A 15,378-nucleotide genomic window follows, 5' to 3' on the forward strand; every position below is an offset into this window, starting at 1 on the left:
CCGAGTCCCATGGACAAACGCCCCGGTGTCAGGCATCATCACGTGCCTCCCCGGACTGGCCGTGTCCACCCCCACAGACCCAGCTCTTCTTTCCAGCCTTCCGATTTCCAGAAGCCTGGATTCCTCAGCTCCAGGTGACGGGGCTGGGTGTCCGACGGCATGCTTGGGGCTCCGAAAGCCAGGGTATCCGGGAGGCCACCTGCTGGGCCAGGGCACCAGAAAGCCACACGGCGATCACACTAGCAGCCCCAGGGCAAGCCATGCCAGCTCCCCTCAGGACAGGCCCACCACCCCAGAACTGCCCCGAACCCCCAGGTCCAAGTGAACACTGCACTCCCCACCACTGGGTCAAGGAGAGGTGAAGGGAGAGAGGGGAGGTGGAGGACAGGGGGCATTCTGCTAGAGTCATCTCCCCACTTTCCATGATGGGGAAGAGGAGGGTCTGTGCCAGCACCAGATGCTGCCATCAGTGGCCACCAGTCCCCATGACCCCCTAAGCCTTTTCCCAGAACTGCTCAAGGCCACGGCATGGGGCAAGCTCAGCACGGCCTCCTCCCTAACCTGGGCCTCCGGGCTCAGAGGCACAGGGAAAACAGTGAGGTGAGTCTCCCCAGAGCTAACAGCCTGTATGTCCAAGAGACCCGGGGCAGACGTGAGGGGGCATCACCGTCAAATAGAGCAACGGGATCCTTGATGAAAGGTGCACCATACTGGGGCAGGTCAGGCCACCGTGCAAAACACACGTGGCAGTGCTATGATCTCTCCATGTTTCACATCAGGAAATTGAGCTGAGTAATTAAGAAATTTGCCCAGAGTCACAGAGGCAGTCACAGGCAGAGCCAGGACCACACCCAGGGCTTCTGACTCTTGGCCGTGGGTCCCAGGATCAGAGATTGGGGATGAGGTCAGAGGGGATGCTGCGTCCCCACGGAGTACCGCACTCGAGAGTGGACAGACCGGCAGGTGCTAGGGCGCCACTGTCTGTCATGAAGCCTGGTGGCCCATGCAAAGCACAGCCTGGCTCCTGCTGAGACCCTGGCCCAGCAGCCTGGGCGGTCTGGCGAGGGTGGCCGGAGAGCCGAGCTGTCCCCACCCTCACCGAGCACACTCAGTGCAAAAGCCTGTGTGTCCATGGGGAATCTGGAAGCTCATCTAGTCACCCCAGACCCTGTGTCCTCAGCAGGTAAGGCCAAAGCCAAAAGCATCAGGCCTGTGTCCATGCGGAAGTGGGAGCACTCGCTCATGCAGAAAGGAAGGGGAGAGGGTCTTGAGAGAGGGAGGAGGAAGTGGGCAGGGCAGGGAGGCAGTAAGGAAGGGAGGAGGGGGCAAAGAGAATGGGAAGAGATGGAAAGAGGAGAAAGAGGGGAGGAGGAGAGGGAAGGTGGACGGGAAAATGAAAGAGGACGAGAGAGGGCAGGGGTTTGAAGGAGTGGCCCATGAGAGAGGGGGAAGAGAGGCTGACAGCCACAATGAGGGCCAGAGACTTATAAGGGGGAAGGGGGTAGAGGGAAGGGGTGGAGGGGCGGAAGGGTGGAGGGGTGGAGGGGAACCAACCGGAGAGGGAAGAAGATCGGAGCCGGTGGAGAGGAGGCAGCCGGGAGCCGGGGTGCCCGAGGCCCTGCAGCTTGGCATTGTACGCTGCCCACCCCCACCCCGGGGGAGCCGGCAGGGAGGGGGACAAGCAGGAAGGGAAGGCAGGGGCAAGGGGACCACACCAGGCAAGGAAGGCACCACGCCCACAGCACAGGGGACGAGGGACACCACACACATGGAGAACGCAAGGGACAAGCCATCAAACAAGACGAAACAAAACAAAAACAAAGAGAAAATCAAGATTAGTTGGTGTTCTGAGTCTGGGAGCCGGCCACACGCTGGAGAGAGGTTGTGGGGGGGGGGCTGTCAGACAAGAAAAGAGGGTGCGTCCAGGGTCCTGCTTCCCCAGGGGCAGGGGGGCCTCCTGCTGTCCTGCAGGACGCCACACCTCTCTCTTTTCTCACCCCAGCATGGGGCAAGCAGGGGCCGGTCAGGGACCTGGAGATGCAGTCCCACTGGCCCACAACTCACTTGCCCCCACGGTCAGCATGGCCCCAACCTGGGACCTCTCTTCTCTCATGGTCACCTGCCTCCTTCTGGACTCAGCTGTGACCCAACCAGCCTGAGCCCAGGGGCCACAGTCCCGAGCATCCATCATCTCCAGGCCGTCAGTCCTTCCCTTGCACTCGCCTTCATAACCCTCTTCCGCGGAGTCCCTTACATTTCTACTCCTGCCCCCAAGCTGCCGGGCACCACTAACAAGTCCTTCAGATGAGCCCGCCTGGATGCCCCATAAAGACCTGCCATGCCCTCCTGTTCTCCACGCTCGCAGACCCCCTGACACCGCAGGGGCCGCATGGGTAAACACGCTCCTTCACCAACCTTCTGCCTCACAAGCTGCTCCACACCAGCTTCTTGGCCCCATCCTCCCCGTGCCTCTACCTGCCAAATGTGGGAGGCTGTGGGACTCAGCCCTGGGAGCTCTTCTGTACCTGTGGTCCCCGCTGGGCGCCACCACGCAGTGCCACACTGCATGAGACATCATACACTGGCGACATCGTATACTGGCATCATTGTGCCACCGCTTCTAAGCTCCAACCTCTCCCCTCAGAGCTTTCGAGGGCATCTGCAATCTGTCATGGCCAAAATCACACCTCGGACGTTCCTCCCAAGTCTGCCCTTCCCACGTTGTTACCCGTCTAGATATAGAGCAGCTCCACCCTTTAGTTGCTCAGGCCCCCAAACCCTAGAGCCGTCCTCGACTTTTGTTCCCATCCCACATCTAGGTCTGACGGCCCCACCTCCAAAGCTGTCTACAATCTAAGCACTTCTCCCCGTCTCCACAGCCACCACTCTGATCAATAGCAGCAGCGTCCTCACCGGTCTCCCTCCTTCCATCCTGGCCACACTGGTCCTTTTAGAACAAGTCAGACGATGTCACTGCTCTGCACACAGCACACAGAGCAAAAGCCCAAGTTCGTATAATCACCCACCAGGCCCCCCGCAAGCTGGCCCCCAGGCCTATCACCTCTCTGACTTCGTGCCCCACTACACTCCTCACCTCAGGGCCTTTGCACTTGCTGTTCTATCTGCATGTTCCCTCACGGCCCAGTGTAGCCTTCCCTGATCCTGTGTAAAATGCAACCACCCACCCTCCCTCTGCCGCTCACTGACACTCTGCTGCTTTACGTTATCTCTGTGGCACTTATCATCCATCTGACGTAATATACATGCATTTGCTTATTTGTTTATTGTCCTCTCATGGAGGCAAGAATTTTTACCTCTTTTGTTTACCACCATTTTTCCAGAGCCTGGACTAACACAGACTAGGAATTCATGCTGAATGAATGGCTGAATGCGCCTTGATATCATCTCCTATTTCCACACAATGAAATGTAAAAGTTGGGTTCTCAGTTCAAGGTCCCAAAGCCTGATACCGGTATTTCCCTAAATTTGTATTCACCCTTTATTCCTACTTCACAGAAGAGGTATCTCACCTCCTCGTTGAGCCTAAATCACCCATCCACTTGGGCTCCTAGGCCTATATCCACTCTTACTTCCTTACTGATCTTGTTCTTGCAGTTTCTTTCTTTCTCTTACATCTTTTACTACTTTTGATTCCCTCCATATTCAACCTCTGCTTCTCCTCCTCTAAAAAACATTCTCATGGCTCCTATATTTACAAAAAATAAAAAATAAACAAATAAAACTCCCAGCATCTTGCTACACTCTTTAACTACCCATGCTCTTCCCTTTTATCATACAACCACTTGAAAGAACAGTTGACATCCTGTCTGCGCGGCCTCTCTGCACTCACTTCTCAATCCCGCGGTCTGCTTTCTGTCATGACCACTCTACTGAAAATATGTCTTTGAAAATCCCCGGGGCCACCTAATTGGCAAGCCCAGTGGATTTTTCCCAGTCCTCCTCCTCGTGATCTCTCCAGTGACATTTCGAGCCCCGCACCCCTCCTTCTGGAAACCTTTTACTGTCTTGACTTCTGTGGTGACCCACTGTCCTTGTCTTCTCTCGCTGTCCTGAACATTCCTTCTCAGCGCCACCCCCACTCCATTCCCCTCATGGCCATTTCACCCTAAGTTCCTTTCTCTCCATGCCCTCTGACATAGAGATCTCATTCATGGCCAAGTGTTAATCTACATCGTTGTGAGGATGACTCCAAAATCTATAGTTCTTTCTACTCTTTCAAGCTCCAATTCCAGATGTTTAGCTGCTTTCCCTACATCTACTACCTGCAGGCTCCGCCATTACCTCAAACTCAACATATGGAACACTGATGTCTTCATCTTACACAAAATCCACTTCCCCTAAAGCCTGGCTTGTTAATGGAACTGGCATTCTGGTCCTATTCATGGAGTACCAGATTCATCTTTGGTGTCTTCCTCTCCTTCACCTCCTATATCCAATCAATTTGTAAGTGTACTGGTTCCATTCTCGTGGTATCCTTAGCACCCATCTCTTTTTCGTCTCCATGGTCAGCATCCTCATGCAATGGCCCAACCCAGTCTATCTAATAAATGACCACATCTCCCAACTCAGAGTTAGAAACTCTCTCCCAACTCAAAGATGCAAACTCTCCTATTTTGCATCCTTCCTGCCCAGATCCACCAGATACATCTTCCTAAATTACAGCTCTGATCATGGCATACTCCAACTAAAACAGGCCGTGGCTCCACACTGCCACCAGGCAAGATTCAAACTCCATAGTCTAGTATTTTAAGACCAACAACCTGCAGGCCCCAGGCTGCCTTCCTTGACTCTCTCTCACACTGCCTATATGCTCTCAATCTACTATGTTCGTCAAACACTTATGCTTCCCTGTCTTCACTAAGAACCCTGTCTCTCCAATGACCCCAACCAGTTTCCAACTCCTACACCTCTCCCAAGGTTCTATTTAAAACCCACATTCAACACACTCCTCAATTTCTTCAGCTGATATGGATCTTTACCTTTTCTTTACTCCCACAGAATTTTCTCTATAGCTCACTTATTAAGAAAGACTTCATTTTAAAGTTCCAATTCTTTCTCCTCTTACTAAACTCTAGACTCCTTAAAGATAAGATGCACATCTGATCTCCAACATGCATTGAAATCTCTACCTCTAGGGACATCTGAGATCAGTCCAGTCACAGAATCAGGATTATAAGATAACATGGACTCAACAACTCTGACTCCTATTTCTTTTTCTTGTCTTATTGCACTGGCTAGGATATCCAATACAATGCTAAGTGATAGTGGTGATAACAGGCATATTTATTTTGTCCTTGGTTTAACAAGAATGCTTCTAATGTTTCACAAGAAAGTGTGATGTATATGCTACAGATTCCTGGCACCTACCCTTTATCAAGTTAAGAAAACTACTCCTATATTCTCTGATATCCAAGCTGAAATAAGACACAAGGAGTTGTTGGATCAAAGTGGAATGAACCAATGATACAGTATTGGAGAAATACTGAGCCAAGGAAGAAGAGCCAGGAGAAACCAGATCAAGTTCATAGCCATGAAGAGGCTCTCCCTCAGATCTGAGCTTCCTGGGTTACTCATGCTGAAGCTTATGTTCCAGCTTCTCGCAGAAAAATGTAGAAGATGCAGGAGGAAGTGGTACTAGTCTGTTCCCTGACTCCCAGATTGTTGTACACAATGATCCTGCCTCTGCAGGGTTACTGAGGAAGTTGTGCAAACAGGACCTGCTGACATAAGAAATACTTTCATGACAGGGTGTGGACCAAAGAGGCCCCTCTATAGCCTTGGAGACCAAATATATCTGTCCACTCTATACACCTCATCACTTCTCCTGACTGAGTCACTCACAGTTGGTGGAGAGGATGATAGCAGGGTTGGGGACAGAGACACTGTACCAACATCTCTCCCTCCCTATGACTCCTTGGCAGCCAAAGCCTGAGCAGCTAAGGATATAGAGGCTGACAGCAAGACTTCAGAAACTGGTAGCAGAGAAAAGGCTGAGAGGAGATGCACTACAAGATGCCCATCCTTCTGACCCATTAGAAGGATGATGGGCATCCTTCTGGACCCATTAAGGTACAGCTTCCTTTAGAGCAAGCTCCAGGAGAGCTATACAGAAGGGATTTCTGGTAGGGGAGAGGAAATTCACTCTGCTTCCCCAGAGAATCTGGCCCCAGATCCCACCCATGATTAGGTTAGAGTGTTACTATTCCTCAGGTCACCTCAATTCTATGAAATATTAAGAGGGCCCCATTCTTCCCCCTTTAACAAAATCTCTGACAAAGAAGCCAGGGGTCCTTATCTCAGGAGCCCAGAGGTGGGGAAAAAGCAGAAGATGGCAGCCCCATGTGGACCACCTCATAAAGCTTTTCACTTCTAGAGTTAGAGAACTACTCATCCTGTGTTTTGACTCTCAGCTAAAAGCAATAATGTGCTCCCTGACCAGCTCTCCAGGCAAGATGAAACCCTGATTGCCAATTTCCATGGAATAAATACTTCCATCGTGGCCAATTTGAAGTTACTGAGAGTGGAATGAGGAACTGCACTCTGCTCTGAAGTATAGCAGGGCATCCATGCCCCACACAGGTCCTAGACACAGACCAATAGCCAGCTGGCCTGCCCTCAGCTATTTCCCCAAACCCACTGTCCATCCCCAGAGAGGGGTCTCCCTCTCTTCCTACAGCTGGTATGGTGACTCAGCTTCCCCTACATTTAGGGAAAGAGGTGGAGGGCAGAGTCAGCTGCCCAGGCTCCTCTTCTCCTCCCTGAGCTCTCATCACCCTGGCAGCTGAGGGGCTTGGCACAAGGTCCCCTACCCGCAGTCTCTAGTCCACCCCTGCCTGGCCTTACCTCCAACATTTAAATAAACCCACAGGATTTCCCACCCAGTTCAGCTGCCCCCATGGAATTGTCATAGGCTTAGGCCAATAGGAAGGAAGGGAGCCCTTCCCATCCCTCCCAATGTGGCCCTGCACACTCTGCCATTTCTTGCCTTTATCTCCCCAATAAGCTCTCTGGTCACTCCATTCTCTCTCCTCTCTCCAGAAAGTTAAGCCCATTCTCTGATAGGAAATGGAGCTTCGTTTCTGTGTCTGCTTCTCATACAGAGCCGGTCCAAAAGCAAGGACCAACAAGACAGTTGAACAAGAAGGGGAACCTTGGTCTCCCCACCAAATGAGACATTTCCTGAGGGGACCCACCAGGGTTGAGCACTCAGGTAGAGCCCAGACCTTTAGGACACCCTCTCTTCTCTACTATGCCCCTGGGAGGGCCCAAGGACCTGAGTCTACAGAAACCTCCCCTCCAGCCTTCTCCACACCTTCCCCCAGGAACTGAAGTCTGAGGGCTGCAGGTAGTTGCGAAGAGCATCTTCTCTCTGCCTAGAAAATCTGTACTCCAGCCCCAAAGTAACCACCTCCAGGAACCTTTCCCTGATCATCCTAGCTGATAAGCCTTGCTTTTCCTCCAGCTCTGGGGTGTCGGTCCCCACCCCTGTCATGGCACACCTTACACTCCTGTGTACCTCTCCGTTTCCTAAACTGTAAGCTCCTTGAAGGCAGGAACTGAGAGACACTAGTCTTTGAATCTCAATGCCTGGCATAGAGCCTAACAGACATTGAATGCAGGAAGGGATGGCTGGCTAGCCTGTGAGCTCCTGACACCTCTTCCCCAGGTCAAAGCAGCACCTGCCAAGGGCTGATGGCTGCCCTGGCACCTCCCCCCAGCAAGACCAACCGAGACCAAAGAAGGAAGGCACAGAGGGGGTGGGAGGGGATTGCCAGGACTGATGGTCCCTGAGGCTCTCACCTGCTACGCGGTGGGCCACCAGTCCCTCCAGGTTTAGTGGTTCCTCCTCTGGAGTGCGCGAAGGGTCTGAAGTTGCCTCCTTCGGTGGGAGCGGAGGCTGAGCAGTGAGGCCAGGGAGAGAGGCTGGGGGCTGCTGAGGCCCTGGAGGGCTCTGGGTAGTTGACAGGAAGGCAGATGAGGAGGAGGCTGGGCTCTTTGGACGGAAACTCTGGCTGGACCCAGCTGGACATGGCTGATAATCATAAGGTGAGTAAGGCCTGCCAGGAGGGAAGGACTCCACGGCCAGGGAGGCCCGTGGGGCCAGCTCAGGGGTTCCCAAGGAATGCCCACTGGGGATGTAGCCAGACCTGGACTGGGTCAGTGGATGGGGCTGGCAGGAGGAGCCTGAGAGAGGCTGGGAGGACAGCGGGGAAGCCCCTGGCCAGGCCCCCGGGACACTCTGGGACTTGTGCAGGGGGGCGGAAGCTGTGGCCGGCTCCAAATCCAGCATCAGCATGTTGAGTGCTTCGATGGACTGCTCAATCTCCTGCTGGGAGGCTGCCCTGGGGAACTCAGGGAGGCCGGGGGTGGGGGTCTCTGCCGACGGCTGGGGGCTGGGCCTGCTGGGCCCGAGACTCTCCAGGTGGGCTCTCTCCTGCTGGCGAGGAGGTGGACGAGGCTGCTGCTGCTGCTGCTGCTGCTGCTGCTGCCAGGAATTCAGGCCCCTCTGCACAGCCTCCCGGCTGCTGCCCCCGCGTGCTGGAGCTGGGGGCAGCTGGGGCTCGCTTTCCGGAAAGGACTGGGAGCGGAACATACTGCTGGGGTCATGGCCATAGTGGGAGGTGGTCACTGGCTGCGGCCAGGCTGGGTGGGGCCCCTCCCGCTGGTAGCCGGCTAAGCCCTCCTGCGCCGAGTAGGAGGGTCGCATGGGGGCCACGTGGGCCGCGTGGGCAGGTGCCATCCGGCTGGCGGACTCATAGGGGTAGGCCCCACCATTGACCATGGGTTCCACGGGGTAGGGCTTGTCCAGGCCGTTGGTCAGGGAGGACAGGGCCTCTGGGTAGCCCCCCTCACTGGTGTTGGTGACCCCGTCCAGGGAGGACAGTGTGCCCATGCTGCCCACGCTGTGCCCATCCTGGTTGGGCAACTCGTCGTCCAGGATGTCCGTCTCCCGCTCAGAGGCCAAGGCTCCACCGTTGACGTGAACCTGGGCTGGGACGACATGCCGGCCAGAGGAGGGTACGGCCGGGCCCCCCGCCGGGCGGGACCGGAGATGCTGGGGGTGGTACATGGCCCCTTGCTTCTCTCTCTCTACACCGAAGCCACTGAGCAGGCGGTCCAGCTCACGCTTCTCCTCGGGACTCAGGGCAGCAGGGGCGCTGGAGGGGCCGGGGGCGGGCTCATCGGTCTTGTCTGTCTTGGTGGAGGCTGTGGAGTTGCCGGAGTCGCTGCTCACGGAGAGGGTGTGCTCCACGTGGTTGGGGGTGGCCGACAGGGCAGGGCGCGTGGCATTGACAGCCCCAGTGCTGCCGTGCAAGGAGTCCTTCTTCTTCACCTTGGCGTACAGGCTCCCATCCAGGGGTCCCTGAGTGTGTCCCACCACCTCTGCAAGAGAGCCGGAGGGGACAACAGACACAGAGGTCAGTGGGAGGCATGACATCTTCTCTTCTCCCAGAGGAAAGGAGTGAAGAGCTTCCATTCCCTGGATCCTAAAATCTCCTCTCCTGACTCAAGATAGAGCTGAGGTGAGGGATGTGGGAGAGGAGGAAAAAAGGACCCGACCCCAGGCTTTTGGGCCCCAACACAGCCTCAGGGCCAGGCAGTGAAGCCTAAGGTAGGTGGGTGTTGCGGGGGGGTCCTGGGAGCAAGATGCCCCAGTCTAAACCCTGGCTCTGGCATCTCACCAGCTTCCCAAAGACTGGAAGCACTGGGTCAGGATGGGGTCCAGCAAAGCCAGCAGTCCCCGTGTCACAGAGGACATGCTTTCCCTCTGAATGCTGAGCTTGTGGGGTTCCGGAAAGGGGACTCAGAGACCAGGGTGGCAGGGGAAGCATCCAGAACACGAAAGGAGATGTTCTCATCAGGGAGGGGTGTCCCCTGTGTCATTTTGTCTGCACAGCTCTGGGGACCCCATGAGCAATACTTTCTCTGAAAGGAAAGAGTGAGCACTGGGTGGCTCAGGGCCAAAGGGCTGACTCAGGAATGAAGAACTTCCCCACCCAGAGGGACTCAGTGATTTCACACCCTGTACAGTCAGCAGCCCAGCTTCCAGCCCCGACACACACACACACACACACACACACACACTTGCGTGCACGCACAAACACCTCCCCTCCCTTCGCTCTAAAGGCAGGCCCCCAGCTGGCAAGAAAAGGAAGCCCCCTCCCAAACCCTGCACAAACTCCAGCCAGACACCCAGAGTCACTCACACACCAACCACACACAGGAAAACCAGACACAAAGACATCCAGGGACACACACGCCAACTAATAATCACCCGAGTCAAACACCCAGAATTCGCCCAAATCAAACACCCTGCTGCACTCTCGGGGCACACTAGATGCATAGGTGCCCCCGAGGCGCCAAACACGGTGCCCTTTACACACCCGTTATTTCTAATCCTGTGAGTCGGGAGTATTATGCCTACTTTAAGGTTGGGAGAAATTGAGGTCCGCAGAAGTGAGGCCATTCATCTGCAGATACACGGGAGAGCTGGGATTCAACATCAGAACTAATTTAAAGTATGATTAAAATAAAACGAAATTAAAAGCGAAATTAATTTAAAATCAGAACATCAAAAAACCATGTAATTTTTATTATTCCACACGGTCTCTCGTATCACACGCACACACAGGGTCACTTAAACACATAAAAAGGCAGCAACACCCCAACATAAATACTTCAATCTAAAGCCACAGTCATTTCACAAAATACAAGCTCCTACACCAGGCCCAAGGATCAGCCCTCAGGCCAGATAGTGGCAGCCTCTAAAAATAAACACTCGCACAGAAGCCCACAGCCAAAAACAAGTGATCACACAACCACAAAACAGGAACATCCTGATCAACATACACACTCAACGGACCACAGGCCAACCAGTGACGTCACGGGAGCTAGCACAGCGATGCCCAGCGAGGTGCATCGTCCACGCCCCCCCGCCCCCGGGGAGCTGGATGCTCTGCTCACTCACTTAACTGTCCAGAACCACCTCTCCGTCCCCAGTGTTCCCTGGGGCTTTGGGACCTTGGCCAGCGGCAGGCCCCACGCAATACTGGGCCGGAGTGTGGCCACGGCCCAGGGCTCCCAGGGATCGGGCTGGTGTGAGTCGGAGCTCGCTCTAAGCTCCAGAACAGCTCCTCTGTTCTTCGTGCCGGGGTCCCCAGGGACTGCTTGGAAGACTGCCTCTTCCAACTGGCCTGTCATCGTCGCTAAAGGTGTCAAAGCTACTGGAGAGAGGCACTGCCCCTCATGCCACGTCCTTCCAAAGACCCACTGCCCCTCATGCCATGTCCTTCCAAAGAGTGGCACTGCCCTTCATGTCACATCCTTCAAGAGACACACACCCCTCATGCCACGTCCTTCCAAAGAGATGCACTGCCCCTCATGTCGTGTCTTTCCAAAGAGAGGCACTGCTCTTCATGCCACGTCCTTCCAAAGAGACACACTGCCCCTCATGCCACGTCCTTCCAAAGAACTGGGCTCCCTGCTGCACACACTCGCAAGAGACTCCAGCTGACAGCTTCCACAGCGGGGAGGCATTGAAGACCAGAGCTCTCCTCCATCAGATTTCTTGGGGTTGGTTCCCATGAGAGTGGGAAGCCGAAGAGCTGTCCTTCCTTCCCGATGAGCCTGGAAAGCTGCTGACCCCAGAGGAGACAGGTCACTCCTGGGCCCTGGCCCCACTCCGAAGCTCACGCTGTGAGGCCAGGGAGCTGCTCTATCCCCTGTACCCCTTAATCTCCTAAGTTCCTCCTCATGTGGTCTGGGAAGTGGGGGGAACAGCAAAGCAAAGGGTGGAGTGGCCGACGGGCTCCCCCTTTACACAGAGGGTGCAAACCAGCATACACCTAAAAGTATTCTTTCCTTCCGAGAGAAAGGAGGCCCACTCCCGCATCATCTTGCTTGGGTTCCTAAGAGACGAGCTTTTGGCGAGAGAGCTAAGAAGGCATCCCCCGAGGGAGGCAGGGAGGACGATCTCACACTCATTCCCAGGACCCGATACCTTGCCCCGCTTGGCCCCTTCATCGATTCTTACAACGTCAATATTAAACCTATTCTTCCCTGGAATTTAGACCCACACGGTCCACTGTTTGTGGCCACATCACCAGTGATAATTGCCAGGCCACCGAGACTGAGTAAGAAAATCGAAGACGTGTAGATCGTTTAACTAATTCTTTTCTGCAAAATACAAATAGAAACATCTATCGCAGTCCTCCAGGCAGGAGCCAGCTGCTCCCGCCACTGCGGGCTGTCCTGCGCCTGCGCTGGCCTTCCTTTCCCTATCGAGGGGAGGCCGTGAGGACACCCAGGGCCCACCCCAGGGGTGTGCAGCCTCGAGAGGGCTCTGCCGAACCCCCAGTGTGTTGGCCTGACCCCAGCATGGCAGGTACCCCTGTTCCTCCTGTGGGAGATGCACTCCCCTCTGCCCCCCACACCAGTACACACACGCTCGTCACTCCCTTCTGCACGGCCACCGCCGCCACCTTAAGTGCTACTTAGCAGGACCACAAGAAGCCGGAACACAATGTTGGTTTGGATCTATTAAGGCAGGAAGGGCAAAAGAGAGTGGCAGGCAGGCCAAGGAGGAGGAGGGAAACAGCCCAAGGAGATGGGGGTAGGAGGTGGTTTCGAGGTTCTAAAGCCGAGAGGCCACCAGATCCAGCTCACAGTCTCTGCAGCCTCCAGGGCCACAGCCTCCAGGGCCACAGTCTCCAGGGGCATGACCTCCAGGGACTTCCAGGGGCACAGCCTCCAGGGGCACGACTTCTAGGGACCTCCAGGGACCTCCAGGGGCACGACCTCCAGGGACCTCCAGGGCCACAGCCTCCAGGGGCACGACTGGCATAGGGCAGGTGAGGATGAGATGCCCAGGGGCAGGGCGCAGGGGACAGAGGTGGAACCTGCCCGATCGGGGCATTGGGTACCAGTACGGGTGACAGTGGAGCAGGAGGATGGACGGCAGGGGTCACGCCAGCTACACGTAGCCAAGAGCCCCCAGCCGCAAGGGCAGGCCACCGGGGCGTGCTGTGTCCTGGGCCACCTCCCCGGGCCACCGAGACGCCCACGGTCTCTTCAAAGCTCCACTTGCTTTGTCTGAATTTGTCTTCCACTCTCTCCGGCAGCTGCTCCCAGCCCCGGCTCCACCCTCCAGCACGAGCTCCACGACACCAAGAGGCCCTGGTTCCTCGGCGGCCGCGATCCAGATGTGCGAGTCATGCTTTTGGAAAGCTTCGAGGAAAATCCCCAGCTGATTGGACACGGACCCACCCCCTCGGCTCCCTCCAGCAACCCACGGAGGTGTGCGTGGTGCTAGAAGCACAGAACGGGCCAGGAGGCAGGGAAGGAAAGACGCGTGCATCCTGCACCCTTTGAAAAGAAGGAAAGAAAGACGGGATGCAAGGATGACCCGGGTTTAGGGCGGCAGTTTCCCAATTTTGATGTTCATAAGAATAGACTCCATAAGGAGTGTTAAAAATGTAGATTCTGGGGCCCCACCCCGAAAGATTTTTTACTCATAGGTCTGGGGCGAGGCCAAAAAGCAGTATTTTAGCTTTCCTGAGGCTCCGGGACTCGCATAGGTGGATACTATCTTGAGAAACCCTGACCCCCGTGGTCAGCACTTTAGACTCTGAGATTAAGTCCCAACCCCCCCCACTTTTCTTGCTAATGGAAAAGTTTCACTTATTTAGATGTCAGGACAGATGGCCCCGACCATGAAGAGTAAAAGGTGCCAGCCCGGTTGACTCCAAGAAAGAAGTTTCCTTTGGCGATGATTCAGCGAGGAGCGACCCCTCCTTGTCCAAGCAGCAGGTCTGTTTTGAACAGTGAATGATTTATTAAGGTTTTCAAGGAGGGGGCACTTCGTGACACAAAAGTCCTGTGGGTCCACGGCCAGCAGAATAACAATCACTAAAACATGTTCCCCAGAGCAGTGATGACCAACCAACGTGGAGGAGAATCAAAGCAGTGCCAACGGGAGGCAGCATCACGCCCACCCCGGACACAGTAGTTTAGAAGCAGACCAGGGCCTCGGCACACGCAGAGGGAGCCTCAGCTCCTTAAACACAGTGAGGGGGCATCTAAGGCCACACGCGTGTGGGACGTAGGTGAGCTTTCACGAGGGCTGAGGCCTGGCCGAGAAGCAGCTGAGAGAGCAAGGTCTGGACACGTTAACCCGTTGGTCACAGATTCCCCCTCAGCTGTGGAGAGCCCCAGGCTGGGGCCCCATAATAGGACCAGGGCTATTGTGGGAGCCAGAGGATGCGGCCGGATACCGGGAAGGCCGGGGGGACATGGTTCTGGAGAGAAGATGGAGGAGCCAGAGGTGCCCCTTCCCACCCCACCCGTGTGCCAGACACAAGCATCACTCAGAAGGATGGTCCCCATCTTGATGGCAAGTCCGCTTGCACCAACCACTTAACCGCACAGAGCCTGGCCTCCAAGCCCAGCGAGGCAAGATTCCAATGCTTACTTGCAGGGGTGCTGAGTGACAGGACTCAGGAGCTAAGTCCCTGAAGCCAGGCCTGGCACATCCTGCGTTCTCCTCTCTCCATTCTGTCTTAGGTGTTTCAACAGCTCCCATCACCCACCAAGTAAAGCCCAAGCCCCACTCCCCTCCACTGCTGGACATGCCATACCTCCTATCATCTGGCCCCTGGTTGCCTTCTGAAGGCTCACCTTCGCTGTCCTCAAAACCCCCCAACACCCTTCACTCCTCTTCCTATCCATAGGCTCTCTCCTACCCCGGGCTTTGCACATGCTCTTCCCCTTCCTGAAAGATCCTTCATGTTTCTTCCCTACAACTCCCAAGCTCCCTGAAAAGTCCCTTCTTCCTCCTCCAGGTTCAGCCTGAACTTCTCTGAGGAACAGCCCTCGGCCTAACCCTCTGCCCACCATCCTCCGGACGGAGATCAGCCTCTTCTGTGTCCCTTTGCCCTGTGCAGACAACGACCATGACACGAATCACCCACTGGCCGGTCATGACTGTTGTCCATGTTCCGTCCTTCCACTGAGCCAAGGGCTCCTTGAGAAAAAGCCCTTAGCCCTGCCCCACCCTCCACCCAGTGCCTGGTTTCCAGACGGGGTGCCCTTCACTATATGGTCTATGCGAACTGTGCCTCTTGGAGCTCAATGCACAACCGGCCGTATGGGACAGCTCTGCAGGATGCAGCACCGCGCCTGGCACACGTTACGTGGCTCATAAATGCTTCTTGCATTCCTTTAATCGTCCCCAAAGTTATATATCGTCCTGTCAGCCACTGAGGCACTCTTCCTCCACTGCCATCCAGGGCCGTGGGAAACCAGAGGTTCAAGGTGGACCCAAGCTTCTCCCATAGGAAAGAGAAAAGAAAAGCACTG

At 55.3% G+C, this 15,378-nt stretch overlaps 1 protein-coding gene across 13 annotated transcripts in view; it reads right to left on the reverse strand.

Annotated features, from left to right (window-relative positions):
- Positions 1–15,378, reverse strand: part of TNS1 (tensin 1) — a 196,872-nt gene that overhangs the window by 37,786 nt on the left and 143,708 nt on the right. For 8 of the 13 annotated variants that reach the window (XM_038585701.1, XM_038585695.1, XM_038585698.1 and 5 more), the window contains 3 exons: positions 7,822–9,405; positions 1,555–1,638; positions 47–199 (listed from right to left, as the gene is read on the reverse strand). In XM_038585701.1, the coding sequence (XP_038441629.1) occupies positions 47–199; positions 1,555–1,638; positions 7,822–9,405 (1,821 nt within the window). The remainder of the gene's footprint in view (positions 1–46; positions 200–1,554; positions 1,639–7,821; positions 9,406–15,378) is intronic. The other 5 variants (XM_038585703.1, XM_038585702.1, XM_038585700.1 and 2 more) reach the window with 3 other exon arrangements.

This window comes from Canis lupus, chromosome 37 (assembly GCF_011100685.1).
Source record: "Canis lupus familiaris isolate Mischka breed German Shepherd chromosome 37, alternate assembly UU_Cfam_GSD_1.0, whole genome shotgun sequence".
Classification (NCBI taxonomy): Eukaryota; Metazoa; Chordata; class Mammalia; order Carnivora; family Canidae; genus Canis; species Canis lupus.